At 49.1% G+C, this 26,951-nt stretch overlaps 1 protein-coding gene across 1 annotated transcript in view; it reads right to left on the bottom strand.

The window, feature by feature from the left end:
* The window catches only part of TPCN1 (two pore segment channel 1), a 63,544-nt gene that overhangs the window by 33,517 nt on the left and 3,076 nt on the right, over nucleotides 1-26,951 (bottom strand). Inside the window, 3 exon segments of the mRNA XM_038763585.1 lie at nucleotides 92-268; nucleotides 9,823-9,911; nucleotides 16,630-16,863. Coding sequence (XP_038619513.1) covers nucleotides 92-268; nucleotides 9,823-9,911; nucleotides 16,630-16,738 — 375 coding nt within the window. The 5' untranslated portion in view covers nucleotides 16,739-16,863.

A 26,951-nucleotide genomic window follows, 5' to 3' on the forward strand; every position in this document is an offset into this window, starting at 1 on the left:
ATTATTATTATTATTATTATTATTATGACACCCACTGGGGGCAGGCACCCCCGGGCGGGAGCGGGGCGGCCCCGGGGCCCCGGACACTCACGTAGATGCCTAGCCGGAGGGCGGGCACGGCGGGCGCCTCGCAGAGAGACAGCAGCAGCAGCAGCAGGGCGGTGGCCAGCTCCATCAGGTAGAAGCCATGGTTGTGGGCGAAGAGGTAGGCCGCCAGGGCTTTGGCATCCTTGGGGTGGGTGAAGAACTTGTCGTTGTTCTCGCCTTCCTGCAAAAGCGCCACAGGGCCGTGAGCCCGGAGCAGGCCGGGGGCGGGAGGGATAGGAAGGAGGAGCAGTCGGAATTCCCCAGCTAATACGGACGGACGGACACGGAAGGACAGAGGGAACGACCTGGACCCTCAACAGACCTCGTCCCCCTCTCCATCCCCCGCATCTTACCTCCTTCCCTTCCCCTCAGCACCTGTATATATGTTTGTACATATTTATTACTCTATTTATTTTACTTGTACATATCTATCCTATTTATTTTCTTTTGTTAGTACGTTTGGTTTTGTTCTCTGTCTCCCCCTTTTAGACTGTGAGCCCGCTGTTGGGTAGGGACTGTCTCTCTATGTTGCCAATTTGTACTTCCCAAGCGCTTAGTACAGTGCTCTGCACACAGTAAGTGCTCAATAAATACGATTGATGATGAAAGGAGTGACGCATCAAAGAGAAGCAGCAAGGCACAGCGGATGGAGCCCGGGCCTGGGATTCGGAGGGTCGTGGGCCTGCTGTGTGACCTTGGGCAAGTCATGTCACTTCTCTGGGCTTCAGTTCTAGCTCTCTTCCTCCCTTCAAGGCCCTACTGAGAGCTCACCTCCTCCAGGAGGCCTTCCCAGGCTGAGCCCCTTCCTTCCTCTCCCCCTCATCCCTCCCCGTCTCCATCCCCCCCGTCTTACCTCCTTCCCTTCCCCCCAGCACCTGTATATATGAGAAGCAGCGTGGCTCAGTGAAAAGAGCCCGGGCTTTGGAGTCAGAGGCCATGGGTTCGGATCCCGACTCCACCACATGACGGCTGTGTGACCTTGGGCAAGTCACTTAACTTCTCTGAGCCTCAGTTACCTCATCTGTAAAATGGGGATCGATTGTGAGCCCCACGAGGGGCAACCTGATCACCTTGTATCCCCCCCAGCGCTTAGAACAGTGCTCTGCACATAGTAAGCTCTTAACAAATGCCATCATCATCATGCATATATGTTTGTACATATTTATTACTCTATCTTACTTGTACATATCTATTCTATTTATTTTATTTTTGTACATATTTATTACTCTATCTTACTTGTACATATCTATTCTATTTATTTTATTTTGTTAGTACGTTTGGTTTTGTTCTCTGCCTCCCCCTTCTAGACTGTGAGCCCACTGTTGGGTAGGGACTGTCTCTCTATGTTGCCGACTTGGACTTCCCAAGCGCTTAGAACAGTGCTCTGCACTCAGTCAGCGCTCCATAAATACGATTGATTGCTTGATTGATCAATCAATCGTATTTATTGAGCGCTTACTGTGTGCAGAGCACTGTACTAAGCGCTTTTTTTACTAAGCGCTTAATTGATTGAGCGATTGATTGATCGATTACCTCATCTGCAAAATGGGGGTGAAGACTGTGAGCCCCACGGGGGACAACCTGACTAGCTTGTATCTATCGCAGCGCTTAGAACAGTGCCTGGCACATAGCCCGGCTCAGCCTCCTCTCTCTGGGCTAATAGCCCACTAGGCCCGGTAGCTACCAAAGCTGTTCCTCCTCCCCTAGCCCTGGGCCTCTGTGATAAATGCTGCAGCTCTTGGAACAGCCATGGGGAAAACGGATATTGGGAGGCAGTCTGGTGCGGATACGCTTGACACCCTGTCTTTCTTCGAGAAGCAGCGTGGCTCGGCGGAAAGAGCCCGGGCTTTGGAGTCAGAGGTCATGGGTTCAAGTCCCGGCTCCGCCACTCGTCAGCCGTGTGACTTTGGACAAGTCACTTCAATTCTCTGGGCCTCAGTTCCCTCATCTGTAAAATGGGGATTAAGACTGTGAGCCCCCCCCAGCCGAGGGACAACCTGATCACCTTGGAACCTCCCCAGCACTTAGAATGGTGCTTTGCACATAGTAAGCACTTAATAAATGCCATTATCATTATTATTATTATTAGAAGCAGCGTGGCTCAGTGGAAAGAGCCTGGGCTTTGGAGTCAGAGGTCATGCGTTCAAATCCCCCTCCTCAAAGCTCCCCCTCCCCACCCGCCTTACCTCCTTCCCTTCCCCACAGCCCCTGTATATATGCATATATGTTTGTACGTATTTATTACTCTTTTTCTTTGTACATATTATATTTATTTTATTTTGTTAATATGTTTGGTTTTGTTCTCTGTCTCCCTCTTCTAGACTGTGAGCCCGCTGTTGCGTAGGGACCGTCTCTATATGTTGCCAACTTGTACTTCCCAAGCGCTTAGTACAGTGCTCTGCACACTGAAAGCACTCAATAAATACGACAATGAATGAATGAGTGAACATAGTAAGCGCTTAACAAATACCTTAATTATTAAAGGAGTGTTCACCTCAAGCCTGGGCTGAGGCAACCACAAGTATGTTTTGTTTTTTTGTGTGTCACCCCCTTCTAGACTGTGAGCCCGTTGCTGGGTAGGGACCGTCTCTGTATGTTGCTGACTTGCACTTCCCAAGCGCTTAGTACAGTGCTCTGTAATAATAACAATGTTGGTATGTGTTAAGCACTTACTATGTGCAAAGCACTGTTCTAAGCGCTGGGGAGGTTACAAGGTGATCAGGTTGTCCCACAGCAGGCTCACAGTTTTAATCCCCATTTTACAGATGAGAGAACTGAGGCACAGAGAAGTTAAGTGACTTGCTCAAAGTCACAGCTCTGTACACCGTAAGCGCTCAATAAATAAGATTGGATGAATGAATGAATGTTCCCAAATACAATCAATCAATCGTATTTATTGAGCACTGTGTGCAGAGCACTGTACTAAGCACTTGGGAAGTACAAGAAAATACAAGCACTTGGGGCGTTGGAGCTGATGAGCGGTCCCTGGCTAGGAGCAAAGGCCCCCCTCCCACGGAGTCAGAGGACCTGGGTTCTAATCCTGGCATGGCCCTGCTGAGAGCTCACCTCCTCCAGGAGGCCTTCCCAGACTGAGCCCCTTTCTTCCTCTCCCCCTCTCCATCCCCCCATTTTACCTTCTTCCCTTCCCCACAGCACCTGTATAGATGTATATATGTTTGCACATATTTATTACTCTATTTATTTATTTATTTTACTTGTACATATCTATTCTATTTATTTTATTTTGTTAGTATGTTTGGTTTTGTTCTCTGTCTCCCCCCTTTTAGACTGTGAGCCCACTGTTGGGTAGGGACTGTCTCTCTATGTTGCCAACTTGTACTTCCCAAGTGCTTAGTCCAGTGCTCTGCACACAGTAAGCGCTCAATAAATACGATTGATGATGATGATGATGATGCTGTGAGCTCGGGAAAGTCGCTTCTCTTCTCTGGGCCTCGGTTACCTCGTCTGGAAAATGGGGATTAAGGCTGCGTTCCACGTGGGACACGGACCGTGTCCAACCTGATCAGCTTGCATCTCTCCCAGCGCTTAGAACAGTGTCTGGCACATAGTAAGCACTTAACAGCTTTCGCCACTGTAAGATGGGGAGAAGACCCCCGTTCACCTTCCCTCTTAGTCGGTGAGCCCCATAGAGGACAGGGACTCGCTCCCATCATCATCATCAATCGTATTTATTGAGCGCTTACTATGTGCAGAGCACTGTACTAAGCGCTTGGGAAGTACAAATTGGCAACATCTAGAGACAGTCCCTACCCAACAGTGGGCTCACAGTCTAAAAGGGGGAGACAGAGAACAAAACCAAACATACTAACAAAATAAAATAGAATAGATATGTACAAGTAAAATAAATAGAGTAATAAATATGTACAAACATATATACATATATACAGGTGCTGTGGGGAAGGGAAGGAGGTAAGATGGGGGGGATGGAGAGGGGGACGGCTGACGTCTGACCGTCTGCTATCAATCCCGGCCTCTAGCGCAGTGTTGGGCACAACTTAAGCGCCGGATCACAACTGTCACGAAGCTGGTGGGTCACGGGACTTTTCGCCGGCCCCAGGTGGCCAAACAGGGATAGGGTGGACCCCTTTCCGATCATCACATCCCGTAGGAAGCGTTGACGGCATTGCTGATGGGTCAGGGCCCAAACCTCCTCTGTCGCTGGGCCCCCGCTGACAAAGGAGGCAGCAGGATCCTGGACGACGGTCAAGTCCGACACCGCGGCCTCCATTCCCACCGACACTCTGCCCTTGGACTCCAACCCCGAGGGGAAAGGGGGCTGGAGGTCAAACAGGGTTGGCAGGGCTCAGGGGGAGAGGGAGGGGACTGAGTACAGCATTTCTCAGCTCCGCAACATTGCCAAGATCCGCCCTTTCCTCTCCATCCAAACCGCTACCCTTCTCATTCAAGCTCTCATCCTATCCCGCCTGGACTACTGCATCAGCCTTCTCTCTGATCTCCCATCCTCGTGTCTCTCCCCACTTCAATCCATACTTCATGCTGCTGCCCGGATTATCTTTGTCCAGAAACGCTCTGGGCATATCACTCCCCTCCTCAAAAATCTCCAGTGGCTACCAATCAATCTGCGCATCAGGCAGAAACTCCTCACCCTGGGCTTCAAGGCTGTCCATCCCCTCGCCCCCTCCTACCTCACCTCCCTTCTGTCCTTCTCCAGCCCAGCCCGCACCCTCTGCTCCTCCGCCGCTAATCTCCTCACCGTACCTCGTTCTTGCCTGTCCCGCCATCGACCCCCAGCCCACGTCATCCCCCGGGCCTGGAATGCCCCCAATCCCTCCGCACATCCGCCAAGCTCGCTCTCTTCCTCCCTTCAAGGCCCTGCTGAGAGCTCACCTCCTCCAGGAGGCCTTCCCAGACTGAGCCCCTTCCTTCCTCTCCTCCTCGTCCCCCTCTCCATCCCCCCATCTTACCTCCTTCCCTTCCCCACAGCACCTGTATATATGTATATATGTTTGTACAGATTTATTACTCTATTTATTTATTTTACTTGTACATATCTATTCTATTTATTTCATTTTGTTAGTATGTTTGGTTTTGTTCTCTGTCTCCCCCTTTTAGACTGTGAGCCCACTGTTGGGTAGGGACTGTCTCTATATGTTGCCAATTTGTACTTCCCAAGCGCTTAGTACAGTGCTCTGCACATAGTAAGCGCTCAATAAATACGATTGATGATTTAGTACGGCGCTTTGCACACGGTAAGCACTCAATAAATGCGATCGAATGAATGACTGAGCCTGGGCCCCTCTGCTTCCTCCCTCCTCCGCCCACCCTGCTGCCTTCAGCAGAAACAGCTCTGGGGGACTTCCCTTTCCTCTGGGCCCTGAGAGGAAGTGAATCTTGTCAGTGGGCCCACCCTGAGTTCCTCTGAACTGGAGGCTTTTGGGTTCCTTCCAATGATAATAATAATAATAATAATAATAATAATAATAATAATAATAATGATAATGGCATTTATTAAGTGCTTACTATGTGCCAAGCGCTGGGGAGGTTACAAGGTGATCAGGTTGTCCCACGGGGGGCTCACAGTCCTCATCCCCTTTTTCCGGATGAGGTCACTGAGGCCCAGAGAAGTTGAGTGGTGTGCCCAAAGTCCCACAGCTGACAAGTGGCGGAGCCGGGATTTGAACCCCTGACCTCTGAAAGCGCTTAGTACATCATCATCATCATCATCATTATCAATCGTATTTATTGAGCGCTTACTATGTGCAGAGCACTGGACTAAGCGCTTGGGAAGTACAAATTGGCAACATATAGAGACAGTCCCTACCCAACAGTGGGCTCACAGTCTAAAAGGGGGAGACAGAGAACAAAACCAAACATACTAACAAAATAAAATAAGTAGAATAGATATGTACAAGTAAAATAAATAGAGTAATAAATATGTACATACATATATACATATATACAGGTGCTGTGGGGAAGGGAAGGAGGTAAGATGGGGGGGATGGAGAGGGGGACGAGGGGGAGAGGAAGGAAGGGGCTCAGTCTGGGAAGGCCTCCTGGAGGAGGTGAGCTCTCAGTAGGGCCTTGAAGGGAGGAAGAGAGCGAGCTTGGCGGATGTACAGTGCTCTGCACACAGGAAGCACTCAATGAATACGACAATGAATGAATGACTCCTTGTACTTCCCAAGCGCTTAGTACAGTGCTCTGCACACAGTAAGCGCTCAATAAATACGACTGACTGATTGATTGACTCCAAAACCCATGTTCTTTCCACTGAGCCACGCTGCTTCCCCAATGATGATGGTATTTGGTAAGTGTGTCCATTTCATACGGTACTTGTTAAGTGCCTAGTATGTGCCAAGCGCTGGGGTAGATATAAGTTAGTCAGGTTGGACAGAGTCCCTGCCCCCCATAGGGTTTGCACTCTTAATCCCCATGTTACACATGAGGTAACATCTAGACTGTAAGCCCACTGTCGGGTAGGGACCGTCTCTATACGTTGCCAACTTATACTCCCCAAGCGCTCAGTACAGTGCTCTGCACACAGTAAGCGCTCAATAAATACGACTGAATGAACGAATGGGGTAACTGAGGCCCAGAGAAGTGAAGTGACATGCCCCGAATCACACAGCAGACATGTGGCTGCTTACTACATGCCAGGCGCTGTACTAAGAGCTAGGGTGGATACATATTAACCAAATAAAATAAATAGAATAGATATGTACAAGTAAAATAAATAGATAACAAATACGTACAAACATATATACTATTTATTTATTTTATTTTGTTAGTATGTTTGGTTTGGTTCTCTGTCTCCCCCTTCTAGACTGTGAGCCCACTGTTGGGTAGGGACTGTCTCTAGATGTTGCCAATTTGTACTTCCCAAGCGCTTAGTACAGTGCTCTGCACATAGTAAGCGCTCAATAAATACGATTGAAGATGATGATGATGACGATACAAGCAAACTGAGTTGGACACGGTCCCTGTCCCATGTGGGGCTCACAGTCTCCATCCCCATTTTACAGATGAGGCGAAGAGAAGTGACTTGCCCAAGGTCACACAGCAGATGGGGGGTGGAGGCAGGATTAGAACCCATAACCATTTGCCTCCCGGGCCCGTGCTCTGCTGCTTCCAAGTCCCCTCTGGCCTTCCACCCCCAGCCTCTCGCCCTTCCTTCCCTCACTCTCCTCTTCTAAACCTGCTCCTCGGACACAGCTCTAAATAATTCACACTTCTCCTGCCTCAATCAATCAATCAATCAATCGTATTTATTGAGCGCTTACTGTGTGCAGAGCACTGGACTAAGCGCTTGAAAAACTAGGTTACTTATGAAGCGCTGACCGTGTGTCAATCACCGCCCTAAGTGCTTGGGTAGATACAAGAAGCAGCGTGGCTCAGTGGCAGGAGCCCGGGCTTTGGAGTCAGAGGTCATGGGTTCAAATCCCGGCCCCGCCAACTGTCAGCTGTGTGACTCTGGGCAAGTCACTTCACTTCTCTGGGCCTCAGTTACCTCATCTGTAAAATGGGGATTAAAACTGTGAGCCCCCCCCATGGGACAACCTGATCACCTTGTAAACTCAGCGCTTAGAACAGTGCTTTGCACATAGTAAGCGCTTAACAAATGCCATTATAAAATAAAATAAAATAAATAAGTGAATCCCTTCAAATCCCTACTGAGAGCTCACCTCCTCCAGGAGGCCTTCCCCGACCGAGCCCCCTTTTTCCTCTCCTCCTTCCCCTCCCCACAGCACCTGTATAGATGTTTGGACAGATTTATTACTCTATTTATTTTACTTGTCCATATTTACCATTCTATTTATTTTGTTAATGATGTGCATCGAGCTTTATTTCTATTTATTCTGACAGCTTGACACCGGTCCACGGGTTTTGTTCTGTTGCCTGCCTCCCCCTTCTAGACTGTGAGCCCACTGTTGGGTAGGGACCGTCTCTATATGTTGCCAACTCGTCCTTCCCAAGCGCTTAGTCCAGTGCTCTGCACACAGGAAGCGCTCAATAAATACGACTGAATACAAGTTAATAACAGGTCAGAGACGGTCCCTACCCCACAGGAGGTTCCCGACCTAAGTAGAGAAGCGCGCGGCTGTCGAGGGCCGTCCAGGCCCCCTCAGCGTGTGGTAGTTGAATCTCCCCCATGACCCCGGTCCTTGTAGCGTGGCTCAGTGGAAAGAGCCCGGGCTTTGGAGTCAGAGGTCGTGGGTTCAAATCCTGGCTCCGCCACTTGTCAGCTGTGTGACTTTGGGCAAGTCACTTCACTTCTCTGGGCCTCAGTTCCCTCATCTGGAAAATGGGGATGAAGACTGTGAGTCCCATGGGGGACAACCTGATTACCTTGTATCTACCCCAGCGCTCAGAACAGTGCTTTGCACATAGTTAAGCACTTAACAAATACCAACATAGTGCTCTGCACACAGTAAGCGCTCAATAAATACAATGGATTGACTGATGGTAGTCCATGTTGCCAGAAATTTAACAGCCGCTCCCCTACCCCCAGAACACCCACACACGCATTACAGAGAAGCAGCGTGGCTCAGTGGAAAGAGCCCGGGCTTTGGAGTCAGAGGTCGTGGGTTCCAATCCCGGCTCTGCCAACTGTCAGCTGGGTGACTTTGGGCGAGTCACTTCATTTCTCCGTGCCTCAGTTACCTCATCTGGAAAATGGGGATTAAGGCTGTGGGCCCCCCGTGGGACAACCCGATCACCCTGTAACCTCCCCAGCGCTTCCTTGGGCAAGTCAGGTGCTTGAAGTATAGTAAATGCTTAACAAATACCGTCACTATTATTATTATTATACTTCTCTGGACCTCAGTTACCTCATCTGTAAAGTGGGGATGAAGACTGTGAGCCCCACATGGGACAACCTGATCACCTTGTATCCCCCCCAGCGCTTAGAACATTGCTTTGCACATAGTAAGCGCTTAACAAAAAGCCATCACTGCTACTATTCTTGGCTTGGGAGTCAGAGGTTCAAATCCTGGCTCCGCCACTTGTCAGATGGGTGACTTTAGGCAAGTCACTTCACTTCTCTGGACCTCAGTTACCTCATCTGTAAAGTGGGGATGAAGACTGAGCCCCACACGGGACAACCTGATGACCTTGTATCCCCCCCAGTGCTTAGAACATTGCTTTGCACATAGTAAGCGCTTAACAAATGCCATTATTATTATTAGAACAATGCTTTGCACATAGTAAGCGCTTAATAAATGCCATTATTATTATTATTATCCCTCACCCCCCTGCACCGGGATCCCCTTCAGCCCTTCCCTCTCCGGCTAGAGGGCAAGGGGCGGGGGGGCTTCTCAATTTCCTGAACGTCAGAAAGTTGACCGTAACCGGAAACTCTGCTCCTCTCCCCTGTCGTCTACACCGTAGTCCTTGCCTTTCCCGCTTCTTGTGTTTTCCACTGTTTCACCCTTCCTTACGTGTCCATCACCCAACCCCTCTCCACTCCCTCATTCTCTGGCTGGGCCCGGGCATTGTGTCCAACTCTCCCCCTTGGCTTTTCTCCTAGCGCTGAGCACAGCGCTCCGCACCAGGAACCACCGCTGCGATGGCCACCGCTGACCCGCCAGCGTGCCGGTCCCCGCTGTCAGTCAATCCTATTGACTGAGTGCTTACTATGTGCAGAGCACCATACTAGGCGCTTGGGAGAGTCCAATGCAACAATAAACAGCCACGGTCCCCGCCCACAGCGAGTTTACAGTCTAGAGGAGCGGGGCTGGGGTCCGGGCTGCTCACCTGGAGGTAGATGGCGGCCTCTTGGTAGTTGATGTCCCAGCTGGGGCGGTCGGGGTCTTGCCCGGTGCTGACTGAGTAGCTGCTTCCGTCTGCGGGAGAGAGGGGAGGGGGACGGGGAGTGAGAGAAACACCCAAAATGGCCCAATCTCAGAGGGAGGCTCTAGAAAGTTTAGGGGGTCCCCTCCCCTGTCGTGAATCTCAGCCACCCTGCAATGGCCGATGGCGGGGGCTTGTCCACCCCCCTGCTCTTACCACCCAAACTGCAGGAAACAGGACCATATTTAAGATGGGAAATGTGGCAGACACAGGCGGATGAGGATGGGAGACCCTCGCGGCCAGGAAATTGCTTATAAAAGTGCTCTGAATCCTACTGCTACTATTCCTTGTTGGGGCTGAAAGAGAAATCCACTGACTAGGGGTCCATGAAGCGTCACTGGGGGAGGCGGGGATGGAGAAGGGAAAGTCAGGGAGGGGGGATATCAGTGCTGAAACACTGGAAAGAGTCAGGGATGGTGGATGGTCCGTTCTGGATCTCTGGGGGAGAATCTAGGATGGAGAGGGAGAAGTCAGAGGTGTTGGATGTCCCTCTATTACTCTATTAATCTTACTTGTACATATCTATTCTACTTATTTTATTTTTTGGGGCTGTTTGGTTTTGTTCTCTGTCTCCCCCTTCTAGACTGTGAGCCCGCTGTTGGGTAGGGACTGTCTCTATCTGTTGCCGACTGACAAAATAAAATAAATAGAATAGATATGTACAAGATAAATAGAGTAATAAATATATACAAACATATATACATACATACAGGTGCTGTGGGGAAGGGAAGGAGGTAAGATGGGGGGATGGAGAAGGGGACGAGGGGGAGAGGAAGGAAGGGGCACATGTCACATGCCACATGTCTGCTGTGTGAACTTGGGCAAGTCACTTAACTTCTCTGAGCCTCAGTTCCCTCATCTGTAAAATGGGGATGAAGACTGTGAGCCCCAAGTGGGACAACCTGAGCACCTTGTATCCCCCCCCAGCGCTTAGAACAGTGCTTTGCACATAGTAAGTGCTTAACAACTGCCATCATTATTATTATCATCATTATTATAAAATGGGGATTAAGACTGTGAGCCCCCTGTGGGACAACCTGATCACCTTGTATCCCCCCCACAGCGCTTAGAACAGTGCTTTGCACATAGTAAGCGCTTAACAAATGCCATCATTATTATTATCATCATTATTATAAAGTGAGGATTAAGACTGTGAGCCCCCTGTGGGACAACCTGATCACCTTGTAACCTCCCCAGAGCTTAGAACAATGCTCTGCGCATAGTAAGCACTTAATAAATGCCATTATTATTATTATTATTATTAAGTGCTTACTGTGTGCCAGGCACTGTACTAAGCACTGAAGTGAATCTAAGCAAATTGGGTTGGACACCATCCCTGTCCCACACGGGGCTCACAGTCTTAATCCCCATTTTACAGATGAGGGAACCATGGCACAGGGAAGTGAAGTGACTTGTCCCAGGTCACACAGCAGCCACGTGGCAGAGCCGGGATTAGAACCCATGACCTTCTGACTCTCAGGGCCAGGCTCTATCCACTATCTTCTCCATAAGGCTGGGGGAATCCCTCTGGCTGTCCCCTACGGACTCGGCCACTGTGTCATCTATCCCTCACTCCGACGTTCCCAAGACCCCAGCCAGAGGGGGAACAGTGAAAAAAGGAAAATCAAAGTCACAATAATAGTTTAATGACTATTAATAATAACGAAACAAACTCTCCAGCTGGCCCAGCTGGGTGGTCCAGGTGAGGGGACCTGGACCACGTTGTGGCCAACTTGGACTTCCCAAGAGCTTAGTACAGTGCTCTGCACACAGTAAGCGCTCCATAAATACAATTGATTGAATTTATTGGGCAAGAAATTGCCCAATTGATTGAATGAATGAACGAATGAGGGGGATCACGGGGGCTCCTGAGTCAGATCCAACTCTATTCCGACCTGGATTCTACAGGGGGTTCGGCAAAAGGACGCTGACACGGAGTCCAGGCCTCCCCTTTCTAGGAATCGAGCCCGGTTTCATCTCCACAGGGCCTTGGGGCAGGCAGAAATGGCACTTTATTCAGTAATAATAATGATGGTATTTGTTAAGCACTTATTATGTGCCAGGCACCGTACTAAACGCTGGGCTCTAAACACCACTTTCAGGGTACTGCTTCCAAACACCCCTCGCCCTCCTCCTCCCCAGGGGCCCCTCTTTTTCATTCATTAAATCGCAAGCTCTATATGTTACCAATTTGTACTTCCCAAGCACCTAGTACAGTGCTCGGCACATAGTAAGCGCTCAATAAATACGATTGATGATGATTTATTAATAATAATAATAATAGCATTTATTAAGCGCTTACTATGTGCAAAGCACTGTTCTAAGCACTGGGAAGGTTACAAGGTGATCAGGGTGTCCCACGGGGGGCTCCCAGTCTTCATCCCCAGTTTCCAGATGAGGGAACTGAGGCCCAGAGAAGTGAAGTGACTTGCCCAAAGTCACACCGCTGACAAGTGGCGAAGCCGGCATTTGAACCCATGACCTCTGACTTCAAAGCCCGGGCTCTTTCCAACTGAGCCACGCTGCTTTATTTAGCGCTTACTGTGTGCGGAGCACTGTACTAGCGCTTGGGAAGTACAAGTTGGCAACATATAGGGACGGTCCCTACCCAACAGCGGGCTCACAGTCTAGAAGGGGGAGACAGAGAACAAAACAAAACATATTAACAAAATAAAATAAATAGAATAGATATGTACAAGTAAGATAAATAGAGTAATAAATCCGTACAAACATATATACATATATACAGGTGCTGTGGGGAAGGGAAGGAGGTAAGGCAGGGGGGATGGAGAGGCGGAGGAAGGAGGGGGCTCCCACTCCCTTCTGTGTCGCTCTGACTTGCTCCCTTTCCCCCCTCCCAGCCCTACAGAACTTATGTAATAATAATGATAATAATAATAATGATGGTATTTATTAAGCGCTTACTGTGTGCAAAGCACTGTTCTAAGCAATGGGAAGGTTACAGGGTGATCAGGTAGTCCCACGGGGGGCTTACAGTCTTAATCCCCACTTTACAGATGAGGTAACCGAGGCACAGAGAAGTGAAGTGACTTCATCATCATCAGTCGTATTTATTGAGCGCTTACTATGTGCAGAGCACTGTACTAAGCGCTTGGGAAGTACAAGTTGGCAACATATAGAGACAGTCCCTAGCCAACAGTGGGCTCACAGTCTAAAAGGGGGAGACAGAAAACAAAACCAAACATACTAACAAAATAAAATAAATAGAATAGATATGTACAAGTAAAATAAATAGAGTAATAAATATGTACAAACATATATACATATATACAGGTGGTGTGGGGAAGGGAAGGAGGTAAGATGTGGGGGACGGAGAGGGGGACGAGGGGGAGAGGAAGGAAGGGGCTCAGTCAGTCACACAGCTGACGATTGGCGGAGCCAGGATTAGAACCCGTGACCTCTGATTCCATAGCCCGTGGCTCTTTTCCACTGAGCCACACTGCTGTACTTATCTGTTATTTATTTATTTATATTAATTTCCATCCCCCCCTCCCCCTTTAGACTGTAAGCTCGTTGTAGGCAAGGAATGCATCTGCTTATTGTTATACTATACTCTCCCAACGCTTAGTACAGTGGGCTGCACACAGGAAGCACTCAACAGATACGAACGAATTACTGAATGCTCTGCACCTAGAAGGCAACCAGAACAGAGCCCTGAGCCCGGCAGCTGGGACAGCACCCTGAACCCAGGGGGCGTCCAGTATAGCACCCTGCTGCCAGAGAGCACCCGAGACAGTGTCCTGACCCCAGAGAGCAGCCTTCTGATGCCCAGACCTGTGTTCTAGCCACTGGGCCACACTGCTTCTCTGAATTGCTCTGAACACAGTAAACTGTAAACTCCTTAAGGGCAGGGATGGTGCCTCCTAAATCTATTGGCCCCTCCCAAGCGCTCACTACAGTGCTGTGCTCACTACAGTGCTCCGCACACTAAGTAACTACGATTGATTGGTTGTTTCTGTCTCTCTCCCACACATAAGTTCCTCATAGGCAAGGGATCGTCTATCATGTCCGTTATTGGTTAGGGACTGTCTCTATATGTTGCCAACTTGTACTTCCCAAGCGCTTAGTACAGTGCTCTGCACACAGTAAGCACTCAATATGACAATGAATGAAGGTCGTCTCAGTGCTTCGCACATAGGAAGCGCTTAACAAATGCCATCATTATTATTATTATTATTCCCTCGTCCACTCCCCAGCATTTAGTACAGTGCTCTGCCCCCAGGAGATGCTCAATCAACACTACTGGCTGATGGATAATCAATCAATCAATCAATCAATCAATCGTATTTATTGAGCGCTTACTGTGTGCAGAGCACTGGACTAAGCGCTTGGGAAGTACAAGTTGGCAACATACAGAGACAGTCCCTACCCAACAGTGGGCTCACAGTCTAAAAGGGGGAGACAGAGAACAAAACCAAACATATTAACAAAATTAAATAAATAGAATAGATATGTGCAAGTAAAATAAATAGAGTAATAAATATGTCCAAACATATATACATATATACAGGTGCTGTGGGGAAGGGAAGGAGGTAAGATGGGGGGATGGAGAGGGGGACGAGGGGGAGTTAAGTGCTTACTATGTGCAGAGCACTGTTTTCTAAGTGCTGGGGAGGATACACGGTGATCAGGTTGTCCCATGATAATAATAATAATAACTGTCGTATTTGTTAAGCGCTTACTATGTGCCAGGAACTGTACTAGGCGCTGGGTAGGAGCCAAGCAAATTGGATTGAACCTAGTCCCTGTCCCACAGTTTTAATCCCCACTTTTACGGATGAGGTAATGGGCCAGGGAAGCAAAGTGACTTGCCCAAGGTCACGCAGCAGACAAGTGGCAGAGCTGGGATTCGAACTCGTGACCTCCTGACTCCCGAGCCTGGGCTCTATCCACTAGGCCATGCTGCTTCTCTACTACGAGGGCCGGCACTAGGCCTCACAGAGCTCAAGGTGGGTTTGGCCCAGGGGTCTCCCCACGGCGCTGCCCGGCCTCGGTGACCCCAGTGGGTGGGATGGCCAAGGAAGGCCAGGAATCAATCAATCGTATTTATTGAGCGCTTACTGTGTGCAGAGCACTGTACTAAGCGCTTGGGAAGTACAAGTTGGAAACAGAGACAGTCCCTACCCAACACAGACACATTCCCTGCCACAACGAGCTTACAGTCTGGGGGGCGGAGGGGTGGGGGCAGACATTAATATAAACAAATTACAGATATAATAACGATGGCATTTATTAAGGGCTTACTATGTGCAAAGCACTGTTCTAGTACAGTCGGTCGGTCTCCCGGCCTCCCGGCCTCCAAGCTCTGCTCGCTTTAACCCGTCTACACCGGGTGGGACTCGGCGGGAGACGGAAGACGCACACGACTGCCGGGTGGCGAGCTGAAATTGGGAAATGAAAGCCGGGCGGGCAGGGGGAGCGTTTGAAGGAGCCGGTACCGCCGAGGCTCGGACCGCCGGGAGTCGGCGGCCGAGGAATCAATCAATCAATCGTATTTATTGAGCGCTTACTGTGTGCAGAGCGCTGGACTAAGCGCTTGGGAAGTCCAAGGTGGCAACACACAGAGACGGTCCCTACCCAACAGTGGGCTCACAGTTTAAAAGAGGGATCGGCGTGATGCGCTGGCCAGAAAGGAGTGGCCTTTGGCCGGAAAGGCGGACAAGCAATCAATCAATCAATCAATCGTATTTATTGAGCGCTTACTGTGTGCAGAGCACTGGACTAAGCGCTTGGGAAGTACAAGCTGGCAACATATAGAGACAGTCCCTACCCAACAGTGGGCTCACAGGCTAGAAGGGGGAGACAGAGAACAAAACCAAACATACTAACAAAATAAAATAAATGGAATAGATAGGTACAAGTAAAATAAATAGAGTAATAAATATGTACAAACATATATACATATATACAAGTGCTGTGGGGAAGGGAAGGAGGTAAGATGCGGGGGACAGAAAGGGGGACGAAGGGGAGAGGAAGGAAGGGGCTGAGTGTGGGAAGGCCTCATCATCATCATCATCAATCGTATTTATTGAGCGCTTACTATGTGCAGAGCACTGTACTAAGCCCTTGGGAAGTACAAATTGGCAACATATAGAGACAGTCCCTACCCAACAGTGGGCTCACAGTCTAAAAGGGGGGAGACAGAGAACAAAACCAAACATACTAACAAAATAAAATAAATGGAATAGATATGTACAAGTAAAATAAACAGAGTAATAAATATGTACAAACATATATACATATATACAGGTGCTGTGGGGAAGGGAAGGAGGTAAGATGGGGGGATGGAGAGGGGGACGAGGGGGAGAGGAAGGAAGGGGTTCAGTGTGGGAAGGCCTCCTGGAGGAGGTGAGCTCTCAGTAGGGCCTTAAAGGGAGGAAGAGAGCTAGCTTGGCAGATGGGCAGAGGGACTGGGGGCATTCCAGGCCCGGGGGAGGACGTGGGAGGGCTGAGTACGTGCGAATGAGGTTGTAGTTAATGTAACTTGACGGAACAGCGCCGGGCACCGCGATCGCTAAACCCGAAAACGTGACAAGGGACAGCCTTCTGGGGACCGTGGCCCTCGGTGCCCCCCGGGGACCCGAGACGCCCCGCTGCCTGGCATTAACCACCTTGGGCTATGAAGGGCGGCGGTCTACGGACGGGCCCACCTGCCCCGACGGAGGGGCCAAGTGCGACCGCGGCTCTTACTTTGGTTGGGCTCCTCCGGGCCCAGGCCGGGGTGGGGAGCCGGGGGGTCCCGCCCATTGTCGTCCAAGGTGAGAATGAGGGGCACGTCATCGTCCAGCCGCCCGGCCATGCCACCCCCTCCGGCCGCCTTCGGGCCTAGGGGGCGGAGGCCGCCAGAAGAAAGTCTGCCCGCCTTCCTTCCGATACCACTGCCTCAGGGATGCTTTCCAGGAACTCCTCCATCAGAGGCATCTTCTAGGGTCAAAGAGATAACAGTAATAGCTGTGCTATTTGTTAAGCGTTTACTCGGCGCCAGGCACTGTACTAAGCACTGGGGTAGAGAAGCAGCGTGGCTCAGTGGAAAGAGCCCGGGCTTTGGAGTCAGAGGTCGAGGGTTCGAATCCCGGCTCTGCCAATAGACAGCTGTGTGACTTTGGGCAAGTCGCTTCACTTCTCTGGGCCTCAGTTACCTCATCTGTAAAATGGGGATGAAGACTGTGAGCCCCCCGTGGGACAACCTGATCACCTTGTAACCTCCCCAGCGCTTAGAACAGTGCTTTGCACATAGTAAGGGCTTAATAAATGCTTATTATTATTATTATACAGGCAAATAGGGGTGGACACCGCAGTCCCTGTCCTGCATAGGGCTCACGGCCTTAATCCCCATTTTACAGCCGAGGTAAATGAAGCCCGGGAAAGTGAAGTGACTTGCCCAAGGTCACTTGGCGGACAAGTGGCAGGGCCAGGATTAGAACCTAGGTCCTTAACTCCAGGTCCATACTCTATCTGCTTGACAACACCGCTACGGAGAAGCAGCGTAGCTCAGTGGAAAGAGCCCGGGCTTTGGAGTCAGAGGTCATGGGTTCAAATCTCGGCACCGCCAACTGTCAGCTGGGGGACTTTGAGCAAGTCATTTCACTTCTCTGGGCCTCAGTGACCTCATCTGGAAAATGGGGATGAAGACTGTGAGCCTCCCGGGGGACAACCTGATCCCCCTGTAACCTCCCCAGCATTTAGAACAGTGCTTTGCACACAGTAAGCGCTTAATAAATGCCATTGTTATTATTATTATTATAGGCCACACTCCTCAAAACCTACAATGACTCTCGCCCACTTCAAAGCCTTACAGCCCAACTCCTCCAAGAGGCCTTCCCTGACTAACCCTCTTTTCTTCTTCCCCCTTTCCTTGTCACACTGACTTGCTCCCTTCGTTCATCGCCCCCCTCCAAGCCCCACAGCACTCACTTTTAGACTGTGAGCCCACTGTTGGGTGGCGACTGTCTCTATATGTTGCCAATTTGTACTTCCCAAGCGCTTAGTACAGTGCTCTGCACACAGTAAGCGCTCAATAAATACGATTGATTGATTGATTGATTAGGGAAATATCTGCAATGTATTGATTCACATTAATGTTTGTCCCCCCCTCTAGACTGAAAGCTCACTGTAGGCAGGGAATGTGTCTGTTATAGTAGACTGTTATGTTGTTATGCTGTGTCTGTTATAGCAGAGAAGCAGCGTGGCTCAGTGGAAAGAGCCCGGGCTTTGGAGTCAGTGGTTGTGGGTTCAAATCCCGGCTCCGCCAATTGTCAGCTGTGTGACCTTGGGCGAGTCACTTCACTTCTCTGGGCCTCAGTTACCTCATCTGGAAAATGGGGGTTGACTGTGAGCCGCCCGTCATGGGACAACCTGATCACCTCGTATCCCCCAGCGCTTAGAACAGTGCTTTGCACATAGTAAGTGCTTAATAAATGCCATCATTATTATTATTATTATTATTGTACTCTCCCAAGTGCTTAGTGCAGCGCTCTGTACAGAGTAAGTGCTCAATAATCAATCAATCGTATTTATTGAGCGCTTACTGTGTGCACAGCACTGTACTAAGCGCTTGGGAAGTACAAGTTGGAAACATATACAGTCCCTACCCAACAGTGGGCTCACACTCTAGAATAATAATAATAATACTAATAATGTATTTGTTAAGTGCTTACTATGTGCCAGGCACCGTACTAGGCGTTGGCATGGATACAAGCAAATTTGGCCATTAACAGTCCCTGTCACACCTGCAGCTCACAGTCTCGATCCCCATTTTACAGATGAGGTCACTGAGGCGCAGAGAAGTGGAGTGCCCCGCCCAGGGTCACACAGCGGACAAATGGCGGAGCCACGCTTGACTGACTATATAGGATGATGAAGAAGCAGCGTGGCTCAGTGGAAAGAGCCCGGGCTTTGGAGTCAGAGGTCATGGGTTCAAATCCCGGCTCCGCCAGTTGTCAGCTGTGTGACTTTGGGCAAGTCACTTCACTTCTCTGGGCTTCAGTTACCTCATCTGTAAAATGGGGGTTGACGGAGCCCCCCGTCGTGGGACAACCTGATCACCTTGTATCCCTCCAGTGCTTAGAACAGTGCTTTGCACTTAGTAAGTGCTTAATAAATGCCATGATTATTATTATTATTATTATTATTATTATTGTACTCTCCCAAGTGCTTAGCACAGAGCTCTGTACAGAGTAAGTGCTCAATAATAATAATAACAATAATGTATTTGTTAAGTGCTTACTTTATGCCAGGACCGTACTAAGCATTGGCATGGAAACAAGCAAATCTGGCCGTTAACAGCCCCTGTCACACCTGGGGCTCACAGTCTCGATCCCCATTTTACAGATGAGGCCACTGAGGCACAGAGAAGTGGAGTGCCCCGCCCAGGGTCACACAGCGGACAAATGGCGGAGCCACGCTTGACTGACTATATATGATGATGAAGAAGCAGCGTGGCTCAGTGGAAAGAGCCCGGGCTTTGGAGTCAGAGGTCACGGGTTCAAATCCCGGCTCCGCCAGTTGTCAGCTGTGTGACTTTGGGTAAGTCACTTCACTGGGCCTCAGTGACCTCATCTGTAAAATGGGGATGAAGACTGTGAGCCCCCCGTGGGACAACCCGATCACCTTGTAACCTCTCCAGCGCTTAGAACAGTGCTTTGCACATAGTAAGCGCTGAATAAATGCCATTATTATTATTATTATTATTATTATTATTATGAATGTCAGCAGCAGAGCCCGACGGTCAGCTTCGGCCTCGGACGGGGGCCCAAGCTCCGCGGTGTGGCCGGCAGAAATCGAACCTTGTCCATCTCAAACTCTCCCCCGCCTCCAATAGCACTGCCCTCCTCCGCCCCACAACAACAGCGGTGGTATTCAAGCACTTACTACGTGCCAAGCACTGACCTCAGCGTCGGACTTTCCCCCTTTTAATAATAATCTAATAACGATGGCATTTGTTAAGCGCTTACTATGTGCAAGGCACTGCTCTCAGCGCTGGGGAGGGGACACAAGGTAATGAGGCTGTCCCATGTGGGGCTCACAGTCTTCATCCCCATTTGCCAGGTGAGGTAACTGAGGCTCGGAGAAGTGAAGTGACTTGCCCAAGGTCACACAGCAGACTTGCGGCGGAGCCGGGATTCGAACCCATGACCTCTGACTCCAAAGCCTGGGCTCTTGCCACTGAGCCACGCTGCTTCTCACTGTTGGGTAGGGACCGTCTCTATATGTTGCCATCTTGTACTTCCCAAGCGCTTAGTACAGTGCTCTGCACACAGTAAGCGCTCAATAAATACGATTGATTGATGATTGATTGACTAGGTAGGGGATCAAGTTGGACACAGTCCAACGCTTCTTCTCCCTTATCAACTCTCACACCAGCTGCTTCTGACTTTCAACTCCCTCCTTAAATCCCCGCCCCCTTCATAATAATAATAATAATAATAATGGCATTTGTTAAGCGCTTAGTATGTGCAAAGCGCTGTTCTAAGCGCTGGGGGGATACAAGGTGATCAGGTTGTCCCACGTGGGGCTCACAGTCTTAATCCCCGTTTTACTGATGAGGGAACTGAGGCTCAGAGAAGTTAAGTGACTTGCCCAAGGTCACACAGCAGACATGTGGTGGAGCCGGGATTCAAACCCATGACCTCTGACTCCAAAGCCCGGGCTCTTTCCACTGAGCCACGCTTCATCCCTCCCATCCCAAGCACTTAGTACAGTGCTCTGCACACAGTAAGCGCTCAATAAATACGATTGATGATGATGATCCCTTGCCATCGACTTCGACAAAACTGAAACCATCAGACCTACAAAACCCCAAAATCTCCCCCTTACCTCCCCAATCTCCTCATCTATCCCAGCCATCTTCCAATAATAATTGTGGTATTATTTGTTAAGCGCTTACTATGACCCAAGCACTGTAATAAGCACCAGGGTAGACACAACATAATCACATCCCACATGAGGCACATAGTCTAAGCAGGAGGGAGAACAGGTATGGAATCCCCATTTTGCAGTTGAGGGAACTGAGGCACAGGGAACTTAAATGATTTGCCCAAATCACACAGCGGGTACATATCAGAGATGGGATTAGAACTCAGGTCCTCTGACTCATTAATTAATTCATTCATTCAATTGTATTTATTGAGCGCTTACTATGTGCAGAGCACTGTACTAAGCGCTTGGGAAGTACAAGTCATCAACATATAGAGACGGTCCCTACCCAATGATGGGCTCACAGTCAGGGCTCTTTACACTAGGCCACACCTCCTGCAGCATGGCCTAATAATAATAATAGTATATGTATATAAGTTTGTACATATTTATTACTCTATTTATTTTACTTGTACATATCTATTCTATTTATTTTATTTTGTTATTATGTTTGGTTTTGTTCCCTGTCTCCCCCTTTTAGACTGCGAGCCCACTGTTGGGTAGGGACTGTCTCTAGATGTTGCCAACTTGTACTTCCCAAGCGCTTAGTACAGTGCTCTGCATACAGTAAGCGCTCAATAAATACGATTGATTGATTGATTGATAATAATGATGGCAGTTTTAAGCGATTGCTATGTGCGAAGCACTATTCAAAGCACTGGGGGATACAAGGTGATCAGGTTGTCCCACGTGGGGCTCACAGTCTTCATCCCCATTTTACAGATGAGGTAACTGAGGCTCAGAGAAGTGAAGTGACTTGCCCAAGGTCACACAGCAGACATGTGGTGGAGCCAGGATTAGAACCCACGACCTCTGACTCCCAAGCCCAGGCTCCTTCCACTGAGCCACGCTGCTACTGCCTAGAGGCTAGAACATGGGTCAGAAAGACAGGTTGTAATCCCAGCTCCGCCACTGTCACTTCAGTGTGCCTCAGTTTCCTCACCTGCAAAATGGAGATTAAGACGGTGAGCCCTACGTGAGATGGGGACTGTGTCCAATCCAATTTGCTTGGAACCTCACCGGAGCTTAGTACAGTGCCTGGCACGTAGTAACCACTTAACAAATACCATCATCATGTCCACTCTTTCAATTATAGTCCTCCAAAAGTTTAGTACAGAAATCTGCCCATGGTAGGTGTTTAGTACTAATAATTGATTAGCAAATTATGATCCTTTTTGGGGACCAGGTCCCAGACATCATCATAATAATTAGTATTATCCACCCCTTCCACCTGTACCTCTGACACCATCCCTATATGTTGTCAACTTGTACTTCCCATATCTATTACTCTATTTATTTATTTATTTTACTTGTACATATCTATTCTATTTTATTTTGTTAGTGTGTTTGGTTTTTTTCTCTGTCTCCCCCTTTTAGACTGTGAGCCCAATGTTGGGTAGGGACTGTCTCTATATGTTGCCAATTTGTACTTCCCAAGCGCTTAGTACAGTGCTCTGCACACAGTAAGCGCTCCATAAATACGATTGATGATGAGGATGATCCCTTGATGCCTTTTTAAAACATTTCCTTCCGCTCTTCTTCCCTCCCTGACCATCATCTTCCACCATTCACTTTCCAATGGCTCCTTCCCCACTACTTTCCAACACTCCGGTGTCTCTCCTGTCCTCGACCCCACTGCCTCCTCCCTATCATTCCTCTCCAAACTCCTCAAACTAGTTGTGTACACTCACCGCCTCCAATTCCTCTCCTCCAACTCCCTGCTGTCTGGCTTTCCATCCCCTCCACTCCGCCAAAACTGCCCTATCTCAGGTCACCAATGATCCCCTTCCTGCCAAATCCAAAGGCCTCTCTACTCCATCCTACTCCTCCTCGACCTCTCAGCTGTCTTCAACACTGTCGACCTCCCCGGCTCCTGGAAACGTTATCTAATCTTGGCTTCACTGACACTGTCATCTCCTCCGCCTCTGTCAGCTCCTCCGCTGCCTCCCACCCCATATCCGGAAAAGTCTCTCAAGGCTCAGTTCTGAGTCCCCTCCATCTACGCCCACTGCTGCGAAGAACTCATTCTCTCCGAATGAATCAACTACCGTCTCTACGCAGATGATTCCCAAATATACATCTCCAGGCCGGATCCCTCTCCTCTGCAGTCTCACATTTCCTCCTGACTTCCGGACATCTCTACCTGGCTATCCTCGCCGACACCTCGAACTTGACTGAGGCTGAGCTCTTCTTCTTCCCCCCTCGAACCCTCTTCTCTCCACAGCTTTCCCATCACTGACGAAAACACCACCATCCTCCTGTTTCAGAAATGCACAAATATGGTACTGGTTGTACCACATTAGCAGCAGACTCCTTTCTGACCTCCCAGCCACTTGTCACTCCCCACTTCGGTCTATCCTTCACTGCTGACCGGATTCTCTTTCTACTGAAACGTTCTGGGCATGTCCCCCTTTTCTCAAAAATCTCCAGAGGTTGCCTATCAACCTCCGTGTCAAGCAAAAACTCCTCACCCTCGGCTTCAAGGCTGTCCATCACCTTACCCCCTCCTACCTCACCTCCCTTCTCCCCTTCTCCAGCCCAGCCCACACACTCCGCTCCTCTGCCACCGCTAACCTCCTCACTGGGCCTCGTTCTTGCCTGTCCTACCTTTGGCCTGGAATGCCCTCCTTCCTCAAATCCAAACACAATTCCCCCGTTCAAAGCCCTACTGAACGCTCACCCCCTTCCAAGAGGCCTTCCCAGACTAAGCCCCCCTTTTCCTCAGCTCCCCCTCCCCGCCATCACCCCAACTCACTCCCTTTGCTCTCCCCCACAGCACTTTGTGCATATATGTACATATTTCTAATTCTATTTATATCTATCAATGCCAGTTTACTCGTTTTGATGTGTATATATCTATAATTCTATTTATTAATATTGATGCTACTGATGCCTGTTTACTTGTTTTGATGTCTGTCTCCCCCCTTGTAGACTGTGAGCCCATTGTGGGCAGAAATTGCCTCTCTTTATTGCTGAACTGTACTTTCCAAGCACTTAGCACAGTGCTCTGTACACCGTAAGTGCTCAATAAATACAACTGAATGAACGAATAGTATCCTAGAGTCATCTCTCTCATTTAACCCACATATTCAGTCAGTCACTAATCCTGTCAGTTCTACCTTCACAACATCTCTGGAATCCATCCCTGTCACTGCAGGCTGCCACCAGTGGTCCAAGCCCTCATCATACCCTGCCTCGACTACTACCGCATCAGCCTCCTCGCTGACCTCCCTACCTCTGGCCTCTCCAGTCCATACTTTGCCCTGCTGCCTGGATCATTTTCCCAAAACATCATCCTCTGCACGCTGCCCGACTCCTGAAAACCTTCAGTGGTTGCCCATCCATCTCCACATTCAACAGAAACTCCTTACCATCAGCTTTAAGACAATCAGCTCCCTCTCTCCCTCCTATCCTCATTCCTTTCACTCATTCATTCAATCGTATTTATTGAGCACTTTCTGTGTGCAAAGCATTATTCTAGGCGCTTGGGAGAGTACAACAGTCAACAGATACATTCCCTTCCCACCACGAGCTAATAGTCTAGAAGGGGAGACTGAGAGTAATATACATCCCCCCCGCCCTACCTCCTTCCCCTCCCCAAAGCACTTGTATATATCTGTATGGATTTATTACTCTATTTAACTTGTACATATTTACTATTCTATTTCTCTCGTTAACGATGTGCCTATAGCTATAATTCTATTTGTTCTGATGATTTTGACACCTGTCTACATGTTTTGTATTGTCGTCTGTCTCCCCCTTCTAGACTGTGAGCCCGTTGTTGGGTAGGGCCCGTCTCTATATGTTGCCGCCTTGTACGTCCCAAGCGCTTAGTCCAGTGCTCTGCACACAGCAAGCGCTCAATAAATAGGATTGAATGAATGAATGAATGAATAATAATAATAATGATGATGGCATTTATTAAGCGCTTACTGTGTGCCGAGCACTGTTCTAAGCGCTGGGGAAGTTACAAGGCAATCAGGTTGTCCCAAGGGGGGCTCACAGTCTTCATCCCCATTTTCCAGGTGAGGTAACTGAGGCCCAGAGAAGTGAAGTGACTTGCCCAAAGTCACACAGCTGACAAGTGACGGAGCCGGGATTTGAACCCACGAACTCTGACTCCAAAGCCCGGGCTCTTTCCACTGAACCACGCTGCTTCTCTAATGAGCGATTACTGTGTGCAGAGCACTGCACTAAGCGCTTGGGAAGTACAAGTTGGCAACATACAGAGACGGCCCCTACCGAACAACGGGCTCACAGTCTAGAAGGGGGAGACAGACAACACAACAAAACATGTGGTTTTATTTTATTTTGTTGGTATGTTTGGTTTTGTTCTCTGTCTCCCCCTTTTAGACTGTGAGCCCACTGTTGGGTAGGGACTGTCTCTAGATGTTGCCAACTTGTACTTCCCAAGTGCTTAGTACAGTACTCTGCACACAGTAAGCGCTCAATAAATACGATTGATGATGGTCAGGCGACAAGTCATCAGAATAAAGCAAGTCATCAGAATAAAACAAATCATCAGAAATCCATCAAACTACCTTCAGTCCAGGCCCGGAGGGCAATTTTCTTGTTGGCACAGAGGGTGGAGATGCCACCGCACCAGGTTTCCAACAAAAACTCCTCTCACCACTGGCTTTAAAGCACTCAATCATCTCACCCCTCCTATCACACCTCACTACTCTCCTCCTACTACTACTACTAATAATAATAATGGCATTTATTAAGCGCTTACTATGTGCAACGCACTGTTCTAAGCGCTGGGGAGGTTACAAGGAGATCAGGTTGTCCCACGGGGGGCTCACAGTCTTCATCCCCATTTTACAGATGAGGTCACTGACGCCCAGAGAAGTGACTTAATAATGACATTTATTAAGCGCTTACTATGTGCAAAGCACTGTTCTAAGCGCTGGGGAGGTGATAAGGTGATCAGGTTGTCCCATGGGGGGCTCACAGTCTTCATCCCCATTTTCCAGATGAGGTCACTGAGGCCCAGAGAAGTGAAGTGACTTGCCCAAAGTCACACAGCTGACAACTGGCAGAGCCAGGATTTGAACCCATGACCTCTGACTTCAAAGCCCGGGCTCTTTCTACTGAGCCATGCTGCTTATCATCATCATCATCATCATCAATCGCATTTATTGAGCGCTCACTGTGTGCAGAGCACTGTACTAAGCGCTTGGGAAGTACAAGTTGGCAACATACAGAGACAATCCCTACCTAACAGCGGGCTCACAGTCTAGAAGGGGGAGACAGAGAACAAAAACAAACATACTAACAAAATAAAATAAATAGAATAGATAGGTACAAGTAAAATAAAGAGAGTAATAAATATGTACAAACATATATACATCTATACAGGTGCTGTGGGGAAGGGAAGGAGGTAAGATGGGGGGGATAGAGAGGGGGAGGAGGGGGAGAGGAAGGAAGGGGCTCAGTCTGGGAAGGCCTCCTGGAGGAGGTGAGCTCTCAGTAGGGCCTTGAAGGGAGGAAGAGAGCAAGCTTGGCGGATGGGCAGAGGGATTGGGGGCATTCCGGGCCCGGGGTCGACGGTGGGACAGGTGAGAATGAGTAAGCGCTTAATAAGACAAGCAGCATGGCACAGTGGAAAGAGCCGGGCTTTGGAGTCAGAGGTCGTGGGTTCAAATCCCAGCTCCGCCACTTGTCAGCTGTGTGACTTTGGGCAAGTCACTTCACTTCTCTGGGCCTCAGTTCCCTCACCTGGAAAATGGGGATGAAGACTGTGAGTCCCAGGTGGGACAACCTGATTACCTTGTATCTACCCCACCGCTTAGAACAGTGCTTTGCACATAGTAAGTGCTTAACAAATACCAACATTATTATTATTATTATTATTGTCTGCTGTGTGACCTTGGGCAAATCATTTAACTTCTCTGAGCCTCAGTTACCTCATCTGTAAAATGGGGATTAAGACTGTGAGCCCCATGTGGGACAACCTGATCACCTTGCAATCCTCCCGGCGCTTAGAACAGTGCTTCGCGCATAGTAAGCACTTAACAAATGCCATTATTATTGGAGAAGCAGCGTGGCTCAGTGGAAAGAGCCCAGGCTTTGGAGTTGGAGGTCACGGGTTCAAA

Source organism: Tachyglossus aculeatus, chromosome 21, assembly GCF_015852505.1.
Source record: "Tachyglossus aculeatus isolate mTacAcu1 chromosome 21, mTacAcu1.pri, whole genome shotgun sequence".
NCBI classification, from domain to species: domain Eukaryota; kingdom Metazoa; phylum Chordata; class Mammalia; order Monotremata; family Tachyglossidae; genus Tachyglossus; species Tachyglossus aculeatus.